This window comes from Oncorhynchus mykiss, chromosome 2, assembly GCF_013265735.2.
Source record: "Oncorhynchus mykiss isolate Arlee chromosome 2, USDA_OmykA_1.1, whole genome shotgun sequence".
Classification (NCBI taxonomy): domain Eukaryota; kingdom Metazoa; phylum Chordata; class Actinopteri; order Salmoniformes; family Salmonidae; genus Oncorhynchus; species Oncorhynchus mykiss.
The window spans coordinates 63,766,627-63,788,913 of NC_048566.1; the positions used below are offsets into that span (position 1 = coordinate 63,766,627).

General features: G+C 43.4%; 1 protein-coding gene across 1 annotated transcript; it reads left to right on the forward strand.

Moving 5' to 3' along the window:
• Positions 1-261: 261 nt before the first annotated feature.
• On the forward strand, positions 262-21,296 carry LOC110493594 (overexpressed in colon carcinoma 1 protein homolog). Its single transcript, XM_021567959.2, has 6 exons — positions 262-503; positions 12,064-12,088; positions 16,559-16,594; positions 16,894-16,973; positions 17,959-17,998; positions 18,157-21,296. Exons 1-5 carry the CDS (start codon positions 461-463, stop codon positions 17,961-17,963), a joined length of 189 nt encoding a protein of 62 aa, XP_021423634.1. The 5' UTR covers positions 262-460; the 3' UTR covers positions 17,964-17,998; positions 18,157-21,296.
• Positions 21,297-22,287: the final 991 nt, after the last annotated feature.

The following is a 22,287-nucleotide window of genomic DNA, read 5'->3' on the forward strand; positions in this document are numbered from 1 at the left end:
GAAAACAGTTTATTCGTTTATTTTAACATTTATATTTTTGTAATTTAGCAAACACTCTTATCCAGAGCGGCATAACATGTGTTACCATATCATGAATTTGGAGAGTCATACATAAAAGCTGGAATGTCCCTTATAAAGCCTAGCCGAACTTGAAGCTTGCCATTGGCTGGCTTCTTCGACACCCTCCTGCCCATTCCCCCGTTTCCTGGACAACCCTGTCAGGGTGGAGAAAAATAGCAAATCATGTGAGGACAGAGCATCTTTCTCGCTCTCTCTTTCCCACTCCCCATCTCCCCCTCCCTCTGTGAATATAACAGTATCTCCATGCTTTCACACACACCACTCAGTTCAGCGCTGCAGAGGGGATGGACACAGAGTGCAGGAGCATACCACCAAATAGTAAATCAGTGTGACTGAGACACATAATACAACTCCTTCCCAGTGGCAGCGTCTATGCAAAATGGGTTGTGGCAATTCCTCAGCCGCCAGCACCTCAGGAGGGGGTGAGTGTTCCTGTTCCAGATCATCTGGCTGTTTGGGGGTGCGGAGGGTTGAATGTTTTCACTATGGGTGTGTGTGCTGTATGCAGTGGTTTTCTGCATCCAGGTGTGTACCGTATGTGTATGGTGATCTCAGGGGTTGACAGTGGTTGGGTGCAGAGGTTGCCTCAGGGTTTTTAGGCTCAGACTTTGGCCCCTGGTAACCAGGAGACAGCAAAGTTTTTAGGAATTTAAAACAGAAATAGTCTTGTAATGCTTTCAAGGGCGAGTCTATAGGCTGTGTGTGTGTGTGTGTTTTCAAATAAGTCTGTGGCGTCCAGTTCTCTCAATGGGTGTTGTGGATGAAAGAAAGACAGGACTTTGACATCTCAGCAGCTATCGGTTGTCCGTTGTTGTATCTCCAGGTGATTGATGCTGGCTCTCCTTGTGACTGCTAATTTTGAAATGCTTACTCAATATCCTAGTTTTATTCATCGAAAGCCCACAAAAGGATACATTTCACTGGGCGAATACCTTAAGGTCTTACTCCTACTTGTGAATGTTTCAGGTTGAGAGGTTAATACACACTACACATCTTTTTAAATCTGAAGTAATGTACTGTTTTTCTGAATCAATGAGCGATGCCTGAATAAAAATACATTTTCTTTTTAGCAATCACTGGCTGCTGCTGTGGTCGGAAAATGATGGTGATAGAATCAGAGCGCCTGTGGAATTACCTCACTAACCATCAGAGCAAGTGTGTGTGTGTGTGTGTGTGTGTGTGTGTGTGTGTGCGCGCGCGCGCCTCAGCAAAGGCCAGACAGGCTCCTTCTCTAACAGAACCCCAGGCAGCTAATGCGAAAAACAGGTTCATGTTTTATTTTCTCTGAATTTGCTCTAGTTCCACTTCCTGGAAGGGAGACCCTGGAGGAAAATACTGTGAACTAGTATTCTAGCTGTATAGTAGATGAGAAGCATGGTTATGCATGAGTGTAATACAAAGGGAAGATGTGTGAGGGTCTCTGTGAGGGATCATTAAGCCCATGGTTAGAGGTCACTCTCAAGCTCAGGGACAAGGACATGTGAGGACATGTGACACTGTCATTATGATGCATGTGTGGTAGAGGTCAGAACTATTGATCTATGAACTCAACAGCTTAGTTACATATACAGAATGGGATAGAATCAAATGGAATTGGCACTCTTTTACTGTGTGCACAGATACTTCTGGCCATGTAGTGTATGTGGACACCCCTTAAAAATAGTGGATTCTGCTATTTCAGTCAAACCCGTTGCTAACAGGTGTATAAAATCGAGAACACAGCCTTGAAATCGACAAACATTGGCAGTAGAATGGCCCATACTGAAGAGCTGTAGTGACTTTAAACATGGCACCATCATAGGATGCCACATTTCCAAAAAGTCAGTTCATCAAATTTCTGCCCTGCTTGAGCTTCCCTGTTCAACTGTAAGTGCTGTTATTGTGAAGTGGAAACGTTTAGTAGCAACAACGGCTCAGCCGCGAAGTGGTAGGCCTCACAAGCTCACAGAATGAGACCACCGAGTGCTGAAGTGCGCAGTGTGTAAAAATCGTCTGTCCTCGGTTGCAACACACCCTACCGAGTTCCAAACTCCCTCTGGAGCCATGCCAGCACAAGATCTGTTTGTCGGGAGCATCATGAAATGGGTTTCCATGGCCAAGCAGGAGGAAACAAGCCTGACATCACCATGCGCAATGCCAAGTGTTGGCTGGGGTGGTGTAAAGCTCTCCGCCATTGGACTCTGGAGCAGTGGGAAAGCGTTCTCTGGAGGGATGAATCACGCTTCACCATCTAGCAGTCCGATGGACGAATCTGGGTTTGGTGGATGCCAGGAGAATGCTACCTCCCCGATTGCATAGTGCCAACTGTAAAGTTTGGTGGAGGGGGAATAAGGGGCTGTTTTTCATGGTTCGGCTAGGGTTCTTAGTTCCAGTGAAGGGAAATCTTAACACTACAGCATACAATTACATTCTAGATGGTTCTGTGCTTCCAACTTTCTGGCAAAAGTTTGGGGAAGGTCCTTTCCTGTTTCAGCATGTCAATGCCCCCGTGAACAAAGCGAGATACATACAGAAATGGTATTGTCGAGATCGGTGTGGAAGAACTTGACTGAACTGCCCAGAGCCCTGACCTCAACCCATCGAACACCTTTGGGATGTATGAATTGGAACGCCGACTGCGAGCCAGGCCTAATTGCCCAACATCAGTGCCAACCTTACTAATGCTCTTGTGGCTGAATGGAAGCTAGTCCTCGCAGCAATGTTTGAACATCTAGTGGAAAGCCTTCCCAGAAGAGTGGAGGCTATTTTAGCAGCAAAGAGTGGGACTAACTCCATATTCATGCCCATGATTTTGGAATGAGATGTTCGACACCTAGGTGTCCATATACTTTTGGCAGTGTAGTGCATCTGTCCATTTTCAATGCAAAGGTCTTCGCATTTCACATAGCCTATTGGAAACATCAATTTGGACAAGGTGACACTACACCCATCCGTAACAGTATCGGAAGCGGTAGTGTAGACCTAAATGTGATCATATCAGCAGTGTTGCACAACACAGCTGTTAGATAAATTACCAGTGGTATTATGTGTGTGAGCCTGTTTTAAAATCTCCTCACAACCTGTAGCCCAATTGTTTTTTCTTTCGATTCCCACTCCGTTTTTCATTCCACACCCATGTGTTTGTCCAGAGACTCAATGGGACAGTGCCTTCTAAACGTACTGGATATTGGGCTCCTCATCCCTCCTCTTGTGTAAGCAGATCTGAGTGGCCTTGATGATGAATAAGCTTTTGTAAGGGTTGTGAATGGGCCACTCTGTTCTGTCTTAAGGCACACCCCATGTACTGTTTCTGTATAAAGGCTTTGGCCTCCTCTTCTATATCTAAGGATAAAATTGTGGTGTTTGTTATGAATTTTATATATTTCATATTTTTCTAACGCCATTCCTTCAATTACCTGAGTAAAATTTGGTGGACAGCTTTGTCGAAGAGTGGTGTTATTATGGAGAAGATGGAGGACGGGAGGGGGTGTTGTTACCTTGTTTTTCAAAAGTTATATAGTGTTCAAAATCAAATTTATTGGTCACATACACGTGTTTGGCAAATGGTATTGGTATATCTAACGAGTAATATCTAACAATTTCACAACATATACCCAAAACACCCAATCTAAGTAAAGGAATGGAATGAAGAATATATACAGTACCTTTCAAAAGTATTGGGTCACTTAGAAATGTCCTTGTTTTCCATGAAAACATACACTACTGTTCAAAAGTTTTGGGTCACTTAGAAATGTCCTTGTTTTCCATGAAAACATACACTACTGTTCAAAAGTATTGGGTCACTTAGAAATGTCCTTGTTTTCCATGAAAACATACACTACTGTTCAAAAGTATTGGGTCACTTAGAAATGTCCTTGTTTTCCATGAAAACATACACTACTGTTCAAAAGTTTGGGGTCACCTAGAAATGTACTTGTTTTTGAAAGAAAACCACATTTTTTTGTCCATTAAAATAACATCAGATTGATCAGAAATACAGTGTAGACATTGTTAATGTTGTAAATTACTATTGTAGCTGGAAACGGCTGATTTAAAAAAAAAATGTTTTAATGGAATATCTACATAGGCGTACAGAAGCCCATTATCAGCAACCGTCACTCCTGTGTTCCAATGGCACTTTGTGTTAGCTAATCCAAGTTTATCACTTTAAAAGGTTAATTGATCATTAGGAAGCCCTTTTGCAATTATGTTAGCACAGCTGAAAACTGTTGTTCTGATTAAAGAAACAATAAAACTGGCCTTCTTTAGACTAGTTGAGTATCTGGAGCATCAGCATTTGTGGGTTCGATTACCGTCCCAAATGGCCAGAAACAAAGACCTTTCTTCAGAAACTCATCAGTCTATTCTTGTTCTGAGAAATGAAGGCTATTCCATGCGAGCAATTGCCAAGAAACTGAAGATCTCGTACAACGCTGTGTACTACTCCCTTCACAGAACAGCTCAAACTGGCTCTAACCAGAATAGAAAGAGGAGTGGGAGGCCCGGTGCGCAACTGAGCAAGAGGACAAGTACATTCGTGTCTAGTTTGAGAAACAGACGCCTCACAAGTCCTCACAAGCTTCATTAAATAGTACCCTCAAACACCAGTCTGTGTTGATAGAACTTCGGCAGCCTTTTTCTCAAATTTGGTTTGTAGTACTCTACAATAAATACAGCCTCAGGATATGTGGTTTCCAGTTTGAATAAAGTATAGTGAAGTTCTTTGATGATCAACGTGGTATCGGCTTGAGGGAGGATATACATGGCCATGACTATAACCAAAGAAAATTATCTTGGGAGATAATACGGTCTGCATTTGATTGAGGTCGGGTGAACAAAAGGACTTGAGTTCCTTTATGTTATCACAATTACACCCTGAGTTGTTAATCAGGAAACACACATCCCCTTCTTCCCATGGAGATATTTATTCCTGTCTGCGTGATGAACTGAGAACCCAGCTGGCTGGACTGACTCAGATAGTATATCCTGAGAGAGCCATGCTTCTGTGAAACAGAGTATGTTACAATCCCTGATGTCTCTCTGGGAAGAAACCCTCACCCTGAGCTCGTCAACTTTATTATCAAGAGATTGAACATGAGTGAGTAATATACTCGGAAGCGGTGGGTGGTGTGCGCGCCTCTTAAGTCGGACTAGAAGACCTCTCCGAGTACCTCTCCTTTACCGGCGTTGTTTTGGGTAGTGTCTCTGGAATCAGTTCAATTGCCCTGCCGCTCTGATATCCAATAGTTATTCCCGGCTGTATGTAATAACACAAAATACTGCAAAGTTTCCAAACAGCTAAAAGCAAGGCAGCCCTCTCTGTTGGCACCGGGGGTTCAAAATTAAAAGTAACAGTCAGTATCTGGTGTGGCCACCAGCTGCATTAAGTACTGCAGTGCATCTCTTCCTCATGGACTGCACCAGATTTGGCAGTTCTTGCTGTTACCCCACTCTTCCACCAAGGCACCTGCAAGTTCCCGGACATTTCTGGGGGGAATGGCCCTAGCCCTCACCCTCCGATCCAACAGGTCCCAGACGTGTTCAATGGGAATGAGATCCGGGCTCTTCGCTGGCCATGGCAGAACACTGACATTCCTGTCTTGCAGGAAATCACACAAAGAACGAGCAGTATGGCTGGTGGCATTGTCATGCTGGAGGGTCATGTCAGGATGAGCCTGCAGGATGGTTACCATATTAGGGAAGAGGAGGTCTTCCCTCTAACGCATAACGTTGAGATTGCCTGCAATGACAACAAGCTCAGTCTGATGATGCTGTGACACATCGCCCCAGACCATGACGGACCCTCCACCTCCAAATCGATCCCGCTCCAGAATACAGGCCTCGGTGTAACGCTCATTCCGTTGACGATAAACGTGAATCCGACCATCACCCCTGGTGAGACAAACCGCGACTCGTCAGTGAAAATAACTTTGTCTGGTCCAGCGATGGTGGGTTTGTGCCCATAGGCGATGTTGTTGACGGTGATGTCCTGCCTTACAACAGGCCTACAAGCCCTCAGTCCAGCCTCTCTCAGTCCGAAATAGGCTGTCTGAGCACTGATGGAGGGATTGTGCGTTCCTGGTGTATTTTCTTATTTGATTTATTTCACCTTTTATTTAACCAGGTAGGCTAGTTGAGAACAAGTTCTCATTTACAACTGCGACCTGGCCAAGATAAATAAATAAACAAACATGCAGTCAATAACACAATAAAAAAAGTCTCTATATACAGTGTGTGCAAATTAGGTAAGATAAGGGAGGTAAGGCAATAAATAGGCCATCGTGGCAAAATAATTACAATTTAGCAATTAAACACTGGAGTGATAGATGTGCAGTAGATGATTGTGCAAGTAGAGATACTGGGGTGCAAAGGAGCAAAAAAAACAGTATGGGGATGAGGTAGTTTGATGGGCTATTTACAGATGGGCTATGTACAGGTGCAGTGATCTGCTCTGACAGCTGGTGCTTAAAGTTAGTGAGCGAGATATGAGTCTAGCTTCAGTGATTTTGGCAGCAGAGAACTGGAAGGAAAGGCGGCCAAATTAGGAATTGGCTTTGGGGGTGACCTGTGAAATATACAGTGCCTTGCGAAAGTATTCGGCCCCCTTGAACTTTGCGACCTTTTGCCACATTTCAGGCTTCAAACATAAAGATATAAAACTGTATTTTTTTGTGAAGAATCAACAACAAGTGGGACACAATCATGAAGTGGAATGACATTTATTGGATATTTCAAACTTTTTTAACAAATCAAAAACTGAAAAATTGGGCGTGCAAAATTATTCAGCCCCCTTAAGTTAATACTTTGTAGCGCCACCTTTTGCTGCGATTACAGCTGTAAGTCGCTTGGGGTATGTCTCTATCAGTTTTGCACATCGAGAGACTGACATTTTTTCCCATTCCTCCTTGCAAAACAGCTCGAGCTCAGTGAGGTTGGATGGAGAGCATTTGTGAACAGCAGTTTTCAGTTCTTTCCACAGATTCTCGATTGGATTCAGGTCTGGACTTTGACTTGGCCATTCTAACACCTGGATATGTTTATTTTTGAACCATTCCATTGTAGATTATGCTTTATGTTTTGGATCATTGTCTTGTTGGAAGACAAATCTCCGTCCCAGTCTCAGGTCTTTTGCAGACTCCATCAGGTTTTCTTCCAGAATGGTCCTGTATTTGGCTCCATCCATCTTCCCATCTATTTGAACCATCTTCCCTGTCCCTGCTGAAGAAAATCAGGCCCAAACCATGATGCTGCCACCACCATGTTTGACAGTGGGGATGGTGTGTTCAGCTGTGTTGCTTTTACGCCAAACATAACGTTTTGCATTGTTGCCAAAAAGTTCAATTTTGGTTTCATCTGACCACATGTTTGGTGTGTCTCCCAGGTGGCTTGTGGCAAACTTTAAACAACACTTTTTATGGATATCTTTAAGAAATGGCTTTCTTCTTGCCACTCTTCCATAAAGGCCAGATTTGTGCAATATATGACTGATTGTTGTCCTATGGACAGAGTCTCCCACCTCAGCTGTAGATCTCTGCAGTTCATCCAGAGTGATCATGGGCCTCTTGGCTGCATCTCTGATCAGTCTTCTCCTTGTATGAGCTGAAAGTTTAGAGGGACGGCCAGGTCTTGGTAGATTTGCAGTGGTCTGATGCTCCTTCCATTTCAATATTATCACTTGCACAGTGCTCCTTGGGATGTTTAAAGCTTGGGAAAACTTTTTGTATCCAAATCCGGCTTTAAACTTCTTCACAACAGTATCTCGGACCTGCCTGGTGTGTTCCTTGTTCTTCATGATGCTCTCTGCGCTTTTAACGGACCTCTGAGACTATCACAGTGCAGGTGCATTTATACGGAGACTTGATTACACACAGGTGGATTGTATTTATCATCATTAGTCATTTAGGTCAACATTGGATCATTCAGAGATCCTCACTGAACTTCTGGAGAGAGTTTGCTGCACTGAAAAAAGGGGCTGAATAATTTTGCACGCCCAATTTTTCAGTTTTTGATTTGTTAAAAAAGTTTGAAATATCCAATAAATGTCGTTCCACTTCATGATTGTGTCCCACTTGTTGTTGATTCTTCACAAAAACATAACGTTTTATATCTTTATGTTTGAAGCCTGAAATGTGGCAAAAGGTCGCAAAGTTCAAGGGGGCCGAATACTTTCGCAAGGCACTGTACCTGCTGGAGCGTGTTCTACGGTTGGGTGCTGCTGAGTGACCAGTGAGCTGAGATAAGGCGGGGCTTTACCTAGCAAAGACGTATAGATGACCTGTAGCCAGTAGGTTTGGCGATGAATATGAAGCGAGGGCCAGCCAATGAGAGCATACAGGTCGCAGTGGTGGGTAGTATATGGGGCTTTGGTGACAAAACGTATGGCACTGTGATAGACTGCATCATATTTTCTGAGTAGAGTGTTGGAGGCTATTTTGTAAATGACATCACCGAAGTCAAGGATCGGTAAGATAGTCAGTTTTACGAAGGTATGTTTGGCAGCATGAGTGAAGGATGCTTTGTTGAGAAATAGGAAGCCGATTCTAGATTTAATTTTGGATTGGAGAAGCTTAATGTGAGTCTGGAAGGAGAGTTTACAGTTTAACCAGACACCTAGGTATTTGTAGATGTCCACATATTCTAAGTGCGAACCGTCCAGAGTAGTGAGGCTGGACGGGCGGGCAGGTCCTGGTAGCGATTAGTTGTAGAGCATGCATATAGTTTTACTTGCATTTAAGAGCAGTTGGAGGCCATGGAAGGAGAATTGTATGGCATTGTAGCTCGACTGGAGGTTGGTAAACACAGTGTCCAAAGAAGGGCCAGAAGTATACAGAATGGTGTCGATCTGCGTCGAGGTGGATCAGAGAATCACCAGCAGCAAGAGCGACATCATTGATGTATACAGAGAAAAGAGTCGGCCCAAGAATTGAACCCTGTGGCACCCCAATAGAGACTGCCAGAGGTCCGGACAACAGGCCCTCCGATTTGAGACACTGAACTCTGTCTGAGAAGTAGTTGGTGAACCAGGCGAGGCAGTCATTTGAGAAACCAAGGCTTTTGAGTCTGCCGATGAGAATGTGGTGATTGACAGAGTCGAAAGCCTTGGCCAGGTCTATGAATACAGCTGCACAGTATTGTCTCTTATCGTTGGCGGTTATGATATCGTTTAGGACCTTGAGCGTGGCTGAGAGGCACCCATGATCAGCTCAGAAACCAGATAGCATAGCGGAGAAGGTACGGGGGATTCGAAATGGTCGGTGATCTGTTTTGTTAACTTGGTTTTCGAAGACCTTAGAAAGGCAGGGTTTAACTCAGGCAGTTGTTGTTGCCATCCTGTACCTCTCCCGCATGTGATGTATCGGATATACTAATCCTGTGCAGGTGTTGTTACACGTGGTCTGCCACTACGAGGGCGATCAGCTTTCCGTCCTGTCTCCCTGTAGCACTGTCTTAGGCGTCTCACAGTACAGATATTGAAATGTATTGCCCTTGCCACATCTGCAGTCCTCATGCCTCCTTGCAGCATGCCTAAGGCACTTTCACACAGATGAGCAGGGACCCTGGGCATCTTTCTTTTGGTGTTTTTCAGAGTGAGTAGAAAGGCCTCTTTAATGTCCTAAGTTTTCATAACTGTGACCTTAATTGCCTACCGTCTGTAAGCTGTTAGTGTCTTAACGACCGTTCCACAGGTGCATGTTCATTAATTGTTTATGGTTCATTGAACAAGCATGGGAAACAGTGTTTAAACCCTTTACAATGAAGATCTGTGAAGTTATTTGGATTTTTACGAATGATCTTTGAAAGACAGGGTCCTGAAAAAGGGACATTTCTTTTTTTTCTGAGTTTATTAAGCTAGATGATGTATGACTATAGCTACATGACACTATCTACCTGACATAAGCTAAGTCCACTGCAGGCTGTTGGTCGATTTGACCCTTGCTTATCAAGGTTAAACATTTTTGATACAGAGTATACATGATATCCATCAAGGTCCAGCCCTCTCTATCTCTCCTGTCCCCCAGAGCCAATGCTGGCTTTGTTGTGATCTCTACATTTCTCTGACAACCTCCATAATACAGAGGAAAATATATCTGACAGGTCCATCCATCCCTCCTTATCCCTCCTCCCTCAGAGCCTGTCCAACTCTCTCTATCCCTTCTCTTCCTCTGGGCCCGTCCACCCATATCTCTCCCTCCTCTCTCTCAGAGCCAGTCCTGGCTGCGTTGTGACCTCTACCTGTCTCCACTACTTATCTTTGCCCTACATGGCCTACCTACACATCCATGTCAAGGCCCCTCTCAGTGTGAAGTTGGTGATTAGGGTCAGGTGTCCATACAGTCTACCCAGGAGAGCTATGGAGTGCAACTCGAAATCCGCCAATAACTCCTCTGTCAAATTACAGGACGCACTAAGAGCCCAGTCAGCCCACATCACCCTCAGCGCTCTTTCTGTCCTTTTGACCAGGCAATTCCAGGAGCCTTTACAGTTGGCCTTTACCTGTACCCCCGCACATTGACTCTGTACCGGTACCCCCTGTATATAGCCTTGTTATTGTTATTTTATTGTTCATTTTTATTAAATTTTTTACTTTTGTTTATTTAGTCAATATTTTCTTAACTCTATTTCTTGAACTGCATTGTTGGTTACGGGCTTGTAAGTAAGCATTTCATGGTAAGGTCTACCTACACCTGTTGTATTCGGCGCATGTGACAAATACAATTTGATTTGAAGTGGTGGTCATTAAGCTGTGCCTCATTGACTTCTGTAACATCTTCAACGAGTGGGAAGGGAGCCGTTAAGTCAGATAGTTGTGTTAATAAAAGTGATGTATGGAGCCTACCGCATTTCCGATATAGCAAGGTAGAGTGGCGCGTTGATTAAGTGTTATTGTTTCTGGGTGCTCTGTGTTTGACTTTATTGTGGGTGAGAAACAGTGTTGAAGGTCCACTCTAAAAAATGCTGGGTTGTTTGGTTGACCCAACTGCTGGGTTGTTTGGTTGACCCAACCGCTGGGTTGTTTGGTTGACCCAACCGCTGGGTTGTTTGGTTGACCCAACCGCTGGGCTGTTTGGTTGACCCAACTGCTGGGCTGTTTGGTTGACCCAACCGCTGGGTTGTTTGGTTGACCCAACCGGTGGGTTGTTTGGTTGACCCAACCGCTGGGTTGTTTGGTTGACCCAACCGCTGGGCTGTTTGGTTGACCCAACCGCTGGGCTGTTTGGTTGACCCAACCGCTGGGCTGTTTGGTTGACCCAACCGCTGGGTTGTTTGGTTGACCCAACCGCTGGGCTGTTTGGTTGACCCAACCGCTGGGTTGTTTGGTTGACCCAACCGCTGGGTTGTTTGGTTGACCCAACCGCTGGGCTGTTTGGTTGACCCAACCGCTGGGCTGTTTGGTTGACCCAACCGCTGGGTTGTTTGGTTGACCCAACCGCTGAGTTGTTTGGTTGACCCAACCGCTGGGTTGTTTGGTTGACCCAACCGCTGGGTTGTTTGGTTGACACAACCGCTGGGCTGTTTGGTTGACCCAACCGCTGGGCTGTTTGGTTGACCCAACCGCTGGGCTGTTTGGTTGACCCAACCGCTGGGTTGTTTGGTTGACCCAACCGCTGGGTTGCAGGCATTTAGTCACTTAGTTGGGTTGTTTTCTTTCTTTCCATTTTTTTTATTATTTAAAAAAAAGAAGTTGTAATAATGATTCAAGGACAGAGTTTTTCATGTTTGATGTTTCTGCATGTAATGCACTGCGTCCCTATAAATAAACCACACAGAGTACAAAGAGGAGCGACAGACACTGTGTCAATGGATAAGTAATGGTTGGTTGATGTGATGGGTGTGGAGTGGTATTTTGCTGTGAGACAAGACCACCTCAACACCCCCCCACCACCACCACCACTTACTGGGTAAAAAGTACATTTCTACTGTAATCCACACATTATCTACCATCCAGAACAAAATAATGAGAATTGTGTAATGATTTTCTTTTTCTCTTCCTTGTGTTCACAGGACCTGCAGAAACCTCCAAAGATTTGTAAGTACAGCAACAGTCTCATAGATCACGGTTTCATAGACTCAGCAAGGTATTGCCTTCCTGGGAGGGAGGGATACAAAGTAGAGGTCGACCGATTTATGAATTTTCAATGTCGATTCATATACCGATTATTGGAGGACCAAAAAAAGCAGATACCGATTAATCGGACGATTTTGTTTTATTTATTTATTTGTAATAATGACAATTACAACAATACTGAATGAACACATATTTTAACTTAATACATCAATAAAATCTATTTAGCCTCAAATAAATATTGAAACATGTTCAATTTGGTTTAAATAATGCAAAAACAAAGTGTTGGAGAAGAAAGTAAAAGTGCAATATGTATGTAAGAAAGCTAACGTTTAAGTTCCTTGCTCAGAACATGAGAACATATGAAAGCTGGTGGTTCCTTTTAACATCAGTCTTCAATATTCCCAGGTAAGAAGTTTTAGGTTGTAGTAATTATAGGAATGATAGGACTATTTCTCTCTATACGATTTGTATTTCATATACCTTTGATTATTGGATGTTCTTATAGGCACTTTAGTATTGCCAGTGTAACAGTATAGCTTCCGTCCCTCTCCTCACTCCTACCTGGGCTCGAACCAGGAACACATCGACAACAGCCACCCTCGAAGCAGCGTTACCCATGCAGAGCAAGGGGAACAACTACTCCAAGTCTCAGAGCGAGTGACGTTTGAAACGCTATTAGCGCGCAGCCCGCTAACTAGCTAGCCATTTCACATCGGTTACACCAGCCTAATCTCGGGAGTTGATAGGTTTGAAGTTGTAAACAGCTCAATGCTTGAAGCATTGTAAAGTGCTGCTGGCAAAACGCACGAAAGTGCTGTTTGAATGAATGGTTACGAGCCTGCTGGTGCCTACCATCACTCAGTCAGAATGCTCTATCAAATCAGTCTTAATTATAACATAATAACACACAGAAATACGAGCCTTTGGTGGTCATTAATATGGTCGAATCCGGAAACTATCATTTCGAAAACAAAACGTTTATTCTTTCAGTGAAATACGGAACCATTCCGTATTTTATCTAACGGGTGGCATCCATAAGTCTAAATATTCCTGTTACATTGCACAACCTTCCATGTTATGTCATAATTACGTAAAATTCTGGCAAATTAGTTCGCAACGAGCCAGGTGGCCCAAACTGTTGCATATACCCTGACTGCGTGCAATGAACGCAAGAGAAGTGACACAATTTCACCTGGTTAATATTGCCTGCTAACCTGGATTTCTTTTAGCTAAATATGCAGGTTTAAAAATATATACTTCTGTGTATTGATTTTAAGAAAGGCATTGATGTTTATGGTTAGGTTCACATTGGAGCAACGACAGTCCTGTTTCGCGAATGTGCACCGCATCGATTATATGCAACGCAGGACACTCTAGATAAACTAGTAATATCATCAACCATGTGTAGTTAACTAGTGATTATGATTGATTGATTGTTTTTTACACGATAAGTTTAATGCTAGCCAGCAACTTACCTTGGCTTACTGCATTCGCGTAACAGGCAGTCTCCTCGTGGAGTGCAATGTATAGCAGGTGGTTAGAGCGTTGGACTAGTTAACCGTAAGGTTAAGAGATTGAATCCCCTAGCAGACAAGGTAAAAATCTGTCGTTCTGCCCCTGAACAAGGCAGTTAACCCACCGTTCCCCTAGGCCGTCATTGAAAGTAAGAATGTGTTCTTAACTGACTTGCCTAGTTAAATAATGGTGTAAAAAAAGAAGAAGAATTTAAATTAAAATAAATCAGCCAAATCTGTGTCCAAAAATACAGATTTCCGATTGTTATGAAAACTTGAAATTGGCCCTAATTAATAGGCCATTCCGATGAATCGGTCAACCTCTAATACAAAGCATGAGTTTTCCTGTATGGCATAAACCTATTTGGTTGTCATTAGAAACACTGATTTAGTATTAGTAATGGTAGAGAAAGATATAGAGAAATGTAATCTGACTAAATTCAAAATGGGCTATTACACTGGTCTTATGGATATTACATTGCAAGACCTCAAAACGCCTACTGTCATGTAATCAAATTAAAATGTTCAGTCTTTTGTATCAAGGCCTTCAAATATTTTGCCTATAGAATATTAATGTGTAGAGAAATTAATACATGTTCCAGAACTTCTATTACAATGAATTAGCCCTGTTCAGTAAATCAAAGGAACAGCCATTTTCCATTCAAGGCTAATTGTATGAATTATGTTATAAAGGGAACATAGGTCTTCAATAGGCACGGTGAGCCACCTCCATCATCATGGTGTGGGAAGGGAGAGCAGGCACCCATTTCCAAAACATTTTCTTGAATCACTTTGTGTGTGTGTGGTGTGTGTGTGTGCGTGTGGCGTGTGTGTGCGTGTGGTGTGTGTGTGCGTGTGGTGTGTGTACTTTCTGATAAACATCTGAGCAGCTACAGTGCTTAATCGAGGACCAATGGGGACTGACAGCAGCACACTGCCAACCACGGCCAGTCAGTGGTTGGGGTTCAGCACTGCAACACAACACACCTCTAGTCCTGCTACACACACACACACACACACACACATACACACACACACACACACACACACACACACACACACACACACACACACACACACACACACACACACACACACACACACACACACTTTGACTGGCAGTTCATGTATACACTTGTTTTTTCATGCCTCTTCTATGGACAGAGAAGAAAGGTAAATGTGACAATGTACATGACATAGTCCACTACCCATTTAACCTACATTCATTGTAGGTGGAAACCATCCACATGGTTGTTTCCTTTTGATCAGTGCCCTCACAGTGCCATACCAAGTCTTGCCCAGCTCATAACCAAGTCATCGATGTCAACTATATATCAATCATTTGTTTGTGTCATGTTGGGTGTTATGTACAGTCGTGGCCAAAAGTTTTGAGAATGACACAAATATTAATTTTCACAAAGTCTGCTGCCTCAGTTTGTATGATGGCAATTTGCATATACTCCAGAATGTTATGAAGAGTGATCAGATGAATTGCAATTCATTGCAAAGTCCTTCTTTGCCATGCAAATGAACTGAATCCCCATAAAACATTTCCACGGCATTTCAGCCCTGCCACAAAAGGACCAGCTGACATCATGTCAGTGATTCTCTTGTTAACACAGGTGTGAGTGTTGACGAGGACAAGACTGGAGATCACTCTGTCATGCTGATTGACTTAGAATAACAGACTGGAAGTTTTAAAAGGAGGGTGGTGCTTGGAATCATTGTTCTTCCTCTGTCAACCATGGTTACCTGCAAGGAAACACGTGCCGTCATCATTGATTTGCACAAAAAGGACTTCACAGGCAAGGATATTGCTGCCAGTAAGATTGCACCTAAATCAATCATTTATCGGATCATCAAGAACTTCAAGGAGAGCGGTTCAATTGTTGTGAAGAAGGCTTCAGGGCGCCCAAGAAAGTCCAGCAAGCACCAGGACCGTAGCCTAAAGTTGATTCAGCTGCGGGATCGGGGCACCACCAGTACAGAGCTTGCTCAGGAATTGCAGCAGGCAGGTGTGAGTGCATCTGCACGCACAGTGAGGCAAAGACTTTTGGAGGATGGCCTGGTGTCAAGAAGAGCAGAAAAGAAGCCACTTCTCTCCAGAAAAAAAACATCAGGGACAGACTGATATTCTGCAAAAGGTACAGGGATTGGACTGCTGACTGCTGAGGACTGGGGTAAAGTAATTTCGAATCCCCTTTCCGATTGTTTGGGGCATCCGGAAAAAAGCTTGTCCGGAGAAGACAAGGTGAGCACTACCATTAGTCCTGTGTGATGCCAGCAGTAAAGCATCTCGAAACCATCTATGAGTGGGGTTGCTTCTCAGCCAAGGGAGTGGGCTCACTCACAATTTTGCCTAAGAACACAGTCATGAATAAAGAATGGTACCATTCTTTATGGTAGCAACTTCTCCCAACCATCCAGGAACATTTTGTTGACGAACAATGCCTTTTCCAGCATGATGGAGCACCTTGCCATAAGGCAAAAGTGATAATTAAGTGGCTCGGGAAACAAAACATCAATATTTTGGGTCCATGGCCAGGAAACTCCCCAGACCTTAATCCCATTGAGAACTTGTGGTCAATCCTCAAGAGGCCCAGACGTTAATTGACAGCATACCAGGGTGGATTGCAGAGGTCTTGAAAAAGAAGGGTCAACACTGCAAATATTGACTCTTTGCATCAACTTCATGTAATTGCCAATAAAAGCCTTCGACACTTATGAAATGCTTGTAATTATACTTCAGTATTCCATAGTAACATCTGACAAAAATATCTAAAGACACTGAAGCATCAAACTGGAAATTAATATTTGTGTCATTCTCAAAACTTTTGGCCACGACTGTACAATGTGTTTGAGCACTGAGCATTGTATCAAGTCCTGTGAGCTGATCTGTGATTCTTGTCTCAATCAGGACAGATGAGTCCTCACCAGACGATGAGAAAAGAAGGTAAGTGTCCTCCCCTCTTGTCCTCTCGTCTTACTCCTCACTGTTTTCCTCCTGCTCTGAGAAGGTTGATCCCAAACACAATTCATACCATGTGTGTTCCTACAGTCATTAGATGGTTGGATTAGAGTAGTCCCCTGGACTGCTGCTTCCCTAATGTGTTTTGGTTACATACTGTACACACCCACACACTGCAGTGCTAACTCACAGGATGCCCTGTTGTTTGGTGGGAGCCAAAGTACATAGGCTTAGAGTCATGTGCTCTTTGATGTGACCTTTGACCCTTTTCCCTACTCCCTCAGGAACTATGGCGGGGTGTACGTAGGTCTACCATCTGACATGACCACCGTTGCAGGCAGCCAGTCCAAGTCCACAGACAAAAGTAAATATGACAACTATGTATACTGTGCAGCGTCTGTGTAGTGAGGATGATTGGACAGGATGGTCATCAGTGGATAGTCATTGCAATACAATTGGTTGTAACGTAGTTGTCAAGTTTTCTACTTGTGTTGACTGTACGGGACATATCAGATGATCTACCCCTCCTGGACATGGACACACCCCTCCCCAGAATAGACTAATTGATTCCTCCATTATGTGATTTCAGTACAACCTCCAATCGCTGTCCTTCGATTAACCATGGCTTTACTATGTAACGCCCTGCTACAGTAAAAGAGACAACATCAAGCAAAAAAGGAAATACTGTACAGAAAAGTCCCTTGAAGACTCCATCTTTCTAGTCTTTGTTCTCCGTGTTCAAAGAAAACCCCATGTCGTCTTCAGACAAAGTTGGTCTCAGTTGTAAAAGGAGTAGAGGGGGAAAGTTCATTGTGTGTGTGATGGCTGTGAACATGAACATTTTTCTATAGAGCCCTTTGGGAAGGTCACTAATCTCTGAATCTGTGTGTGCGTGCTTGCGTGTGTGCGTGTGTGCGTGCGTGCGTGCCCTAAACATGAGTTAAAAGATAATCAGCCAAGGACCTTGGTGTGTAGAGTTGACTGTCAGCTTCTATTGACCTTGTTGTTGGTTATGAGATGCAGATATAACAGCAGAAGTCTATAAGGTTGTTTGATGAGCAAAAACAGCCACGGGGAGTCTTCAGAACATATGGCTGATGATGGTTTAGGAGTTGTGAGACATCTGATGCCAGTAGTGTGGCATCTGTGTCCTTATTAGAAAGAGAGACTGGAAACCAGAGGCTGTGAATTCTTGGTAGTGTAGATTTCCATAAGGGGGAGGTGTGTGTGTGTGTGTGTGTGAATAATATAAAGGGTTGATGTAGACAACACAAGGGCATTTGACTCAAGCCTAATGTTCACAATTTTCCTAATGTTTCTAATTTTGCCGTCTCTCTTTTTCTCTGTAGACTAACAGATATAGAAGGGAATCATTGACATGCATCACAGGTAGACAACCATTTACACATCCCTTCATTCTATCTTCTTGACATGATAATACTGCAATTGAGTGACAGCCTGCATTGATTCTTGATTTTGTACTCAAAAACATCTTACGTAACCTGGTGGTTGACCTCTGTATGGCTATGTGCTATTATTCTTTTCAGGACTGTAACTACAATATTCAGAACATACAGAGACATTACATTTCTACGTTGAGAGGAGGATTACTGACTCATCTTCACATCCCTGCCTCCGTAAGAGTGAGACAGACCGAAAGACCCTGGGGAATCAGGCAGATATGAGGTCAGCCTGCTTGGGTCCTGAGGAAACTGCCTCAGAGTGGCACCGAGTAGACCCTCAATGGATGCCTTTGTCTGAGGATTCTTTGCCCTTTCTGACCCTCACAGGAAGCCAGGCAGAGACGTCGGGTGGGTACGGGACGACTGTGGATATTGGGACCAACATTATGGAATCCGGGGCAATGTTCTGGACGAGCTCCTTGTGTTTAGGAAGAGATGTGACACACACAGCCCAGTCACACTGAGACACCTCCTCGACAGGCTCTGTAAACATTTAATCCAAGTGCTGGTGTAGATAGATGTTTTATGTGGTGGGAGGGATAGTGGACCCACACAGTGGCTCAAACACAAGCAGTGCTATTCACTTTTATGATTATGGAGTATTTTAGGTCACCCAGTTTTCATGTTTTGTTCAGTATCAGATACTGTAAATAATTTCTGAGATTCATGAAAACAACATTCTATAACCCATTTGGAGATTGTGTTATGTTATTTTCTAGTTGGTTGCTGCTATTGCTTGTTAAACCACTTGCATTTACTGTCTAAATACAAATGGACCTACTTGTAACTTTTGGTACCAAACGGATGGGGGACCTCCTGTGGGTGTACTGGCTGGTACTGTAGCCTGACTGTACTGTAGCGAGCATCTGTTGTGTGCGTCATTCATGTCTGAGGTTATTAAGTGTTGTGTTGTCATTTAACCTGTGAATCATGCTAACATGACATCATCAGTCTGAGTGGGGGTAAAGATGCATTGAGGATACTACTCTTACGTTTCTTTACCCACAAAGGTCTGAACTGATCTGAGATCTGACGTCATCAGATTGTTAACAATACATGCATTATTACTCCAGGTTCCAGCAACTGATCTCAGTGTTCCACATACAGTAGCTCTTGTTGGCCATTTTAGCAGCTGCGTCACCATCCAGAACTCGTTGTTTTTTTAAGAGTTAAACTCTCCAAATGCAATTTGTAAAATGTTGTCTTTTCTATTTCTACATTTCTAAAATGATTCCTTTTGAAAACTAAATGTACACATTTTATTATAACATTTAATTGGAAAGATAATCAGTCAAAAATAATCTGAACTACATTGTTTAGCAAAGGTTTGCCTAAACATATATTTGAATCTATATGTCTCATTATGAACAACTGTATCAGTGAATGTAGTTGGAAACCATAACACTGGCAGCATATTCACACGCCACAATATCTCCCCCCAGAGCATGAATTAGAAGTCTGAAGGGAATAGAGAATCCATCCAATGTCATTCATCTACATGCAGTTCCTGTTCGTGATTTAATGTACATACAGCATCTTCACCACCACGACCATAGAGTAACAGGGAAGTGGGCCATGCTAACCATGCTCACACACTTGAGATTCAAGAGATGTTTTGTTCTCTTCAAGCCTCAACAGAAAGGAAATGTAGACATCAATGAAAAGGGGTGGTAGCCGTGTAGTGGCAGAGCAAAAACTGTGGGGTGCTCTTTAAATCGGTACACATCGCATTCATAAGCGGCCTGACACAGATTACTGAATAGAGTAGCCAGGGAGCGTAATCTACATTTATATTCCATACACACACACCCCTCCCTATTCTTATATTCTTATCTCAAACCAGGTAGAGTGGAGTAGAGATGTTATTATATTCTCTACTCAGTAATCTGTGTCAGGCCGCTTATGAATGCGATGTGTACCGATTTAAAGAGCACCCCACAGTTTTTGCTCTGCCACTACACGGCTACCACCCCTTTTCATTGATGTCTACATTTCCTTTCTGTTGAGGCTCCATCAGAATCCTCTGGCCTTTGGCTTTCACAGTGCAACGCCGTTCCCACTGGGCAAACACTAGTTGAATCAACGTCGTTGAAATTAATTGGCTGTCTGTGCCCGCCTTTTCATCTGTTCTGGCCAACTCCTCCACACTTTTTACCTTTATTTAACTAGGCAAGTCAGTTAAGAACAAATTCTTATTTTCAATGACGGCCTAGGAACAGTGGGTTAACTGCCTGTTCAGGGCAGACTTGTACCTTGTCAGCTCGGGGATTTGCAACCTTCCGGTTACTAGTCCAACGCTCTAACCACTAACCTGCCACCCTTGTGTAACACGAGGGTGAATGTCACTGAGCTAATCCTGCTTAATTAGGAAGACTGGGAGGGAAGAGGATGAAAAAAAGGTATTCAAAAGCCCCTCTGGGAAAGGAAAAGTTGCTACAGAAGATCAACACAGGAGTTGATAGCCAAGCATAGCTAGCTGTGTACGGAATGAATGTAGCTCTTAGGAGGATGGAGAAAAGGTATGAGAAATTGTGTTAAAAAAGCAACGTCGGTCTTTTTTTTACTGTGTTGTGGTTCCTTTAAGCATTAAGGCATGAGGGGGGCGGTATATTGGCCATATACCACAAGCCCCCGAGTTACCTTATTGCTATTCTATACAGGTTATCAACGTAATTAGAGCAGTAAAAATAAATGTTTTGTCATACCCGTGGTATTCGTCTGGTATACCACTGCTGTCAGCCAATCAGCATTCAGGGCTCTAACCACCCATTTTATATTAGCATATAGCTCATGGAAGACTCACTGGTATACTGTTCATGGTGCTTCACATGATTACGACGACAGGGGAATCGATTACTTTGGAGTAATTTGAGGCTAAAGCAGATGTGCTGGAGGCTTCTTATTCTGGATGTATCTCCTTATGTACATGTGTCCATAATACATTTGGGAAAAGAGAAAACACATGAGAAAACCACTGTAGATGATCACTTGAGAACCAATTGATGACCTTTTATGCTATTTACTACTGTATGAGATACTGTTCCTAATCACTGATGCTCCTAACTTGTTCCGGGTCACTTTGTGTATACTCAGTACACCCTCAAACACAGTAAGAAGGACCACAGCTGCTTTAGAGAGTCATTCTTGTTTATAACCCGACATGCCCTGTATTACTTGTCCTATCACTGATCTATTTATGATTAAAGTATTTTCTATTGTCTGCACCGCTGTAGTTCTTGATTGTAGTCTTTATGAAATGGATTTGTGTCTTCCAGTCAATATGACCATGCTTCAGGGATTACAATACATCCATTCTTAGTGGCATTACAGACTGGGAAGCAAAATGAAGCATTGCTTTGAGGAACATTTGTCGTTATTGAACGAAGTCCCTCAAGCAGTATCAAGTCATTCTTCCAGCTCGGTAATTGACGGTATAGGGAGTAGATGGAGGAGGAGGGAGACAGGAGAAGAGAGAGAGGCGGAAGAGGAGGTGTTTCCCCCCCCCCCCCCCCCCCCCCTGCATTTCTCTTTCCACTCTTCCTGGATTTGCCCTCCAGGGAGGTATGTTTTTCAAACTGAAGTCATATTATTTGCTTTGAGTACCACCAATGCTTCTGTTAGAATGAAAGCAATATTGTAGTGCCATCTTAATTAATGAGACAATTGTGGGACAGAGAGCAAGATTATTGACTAGTAGTTTACTGCCAGAGGATGTGCCTGCAAACACACTCACATGCATGCACGTGCACACACACATGCAGTACGCAAATACACAACAAGTTAGATAGAAAGATAAAGACTACAGTGCCCTATTGCCCTGGCTTCTAGTGTTACATGGCTGTGAATGAGATAAACACAGCTTTGACCCTCTATATAAAGAAACAAAGAATGTATTGTTTCATTGATCGTAGGCCTGCCGGCATAAATCTCAACTAGCCCCGGTTCAGTTGCTGTCTGCCGCATCATAAATATCATATGACCTGTCGTTTCAGTTTTATCTTCAGCAGCACCAGATAGTAGACTGCTCTTCCCAGCAGCGGCTAATTAGATCACAACCGGCCGTGTTTGGCTGCCTCCCAAATAGCACCCTATTTCCTACAGGCTAATAGTGCACCGCTTTTGACTCAAAAAGTAGTTCACTATATAGGCGATAAGGTTGCATTTGGGACACATACGTTATCAACGGGAGAGCAGTGAGCACATCCAGCAGGCCAA

Bases quoted from the DNA above. Each gene is read 5' to 3' on its own strand.
- LOC110493594 (XM_021567959.2), top strand. From the start codon at position 461: ATGGGTTGTGGCAATTCCTCAGCCGCCAGCACCTCAGGAGGGG. The intron at 504-12,063 runs GTGAGTGTTCCT...TTGTGTTCACAG, and splicing joins CGCCAGCACCTCAGGAGGGG to GACCTGCAGAAACCTCCAAA. The intron at 16,595-16,893 runs GTAAGTGTCCTC...CTACTCCCTCAG, and splicing joins CCAGACGATGAGAAAAGAAG to GAACTATGGCGGGGTGTACG.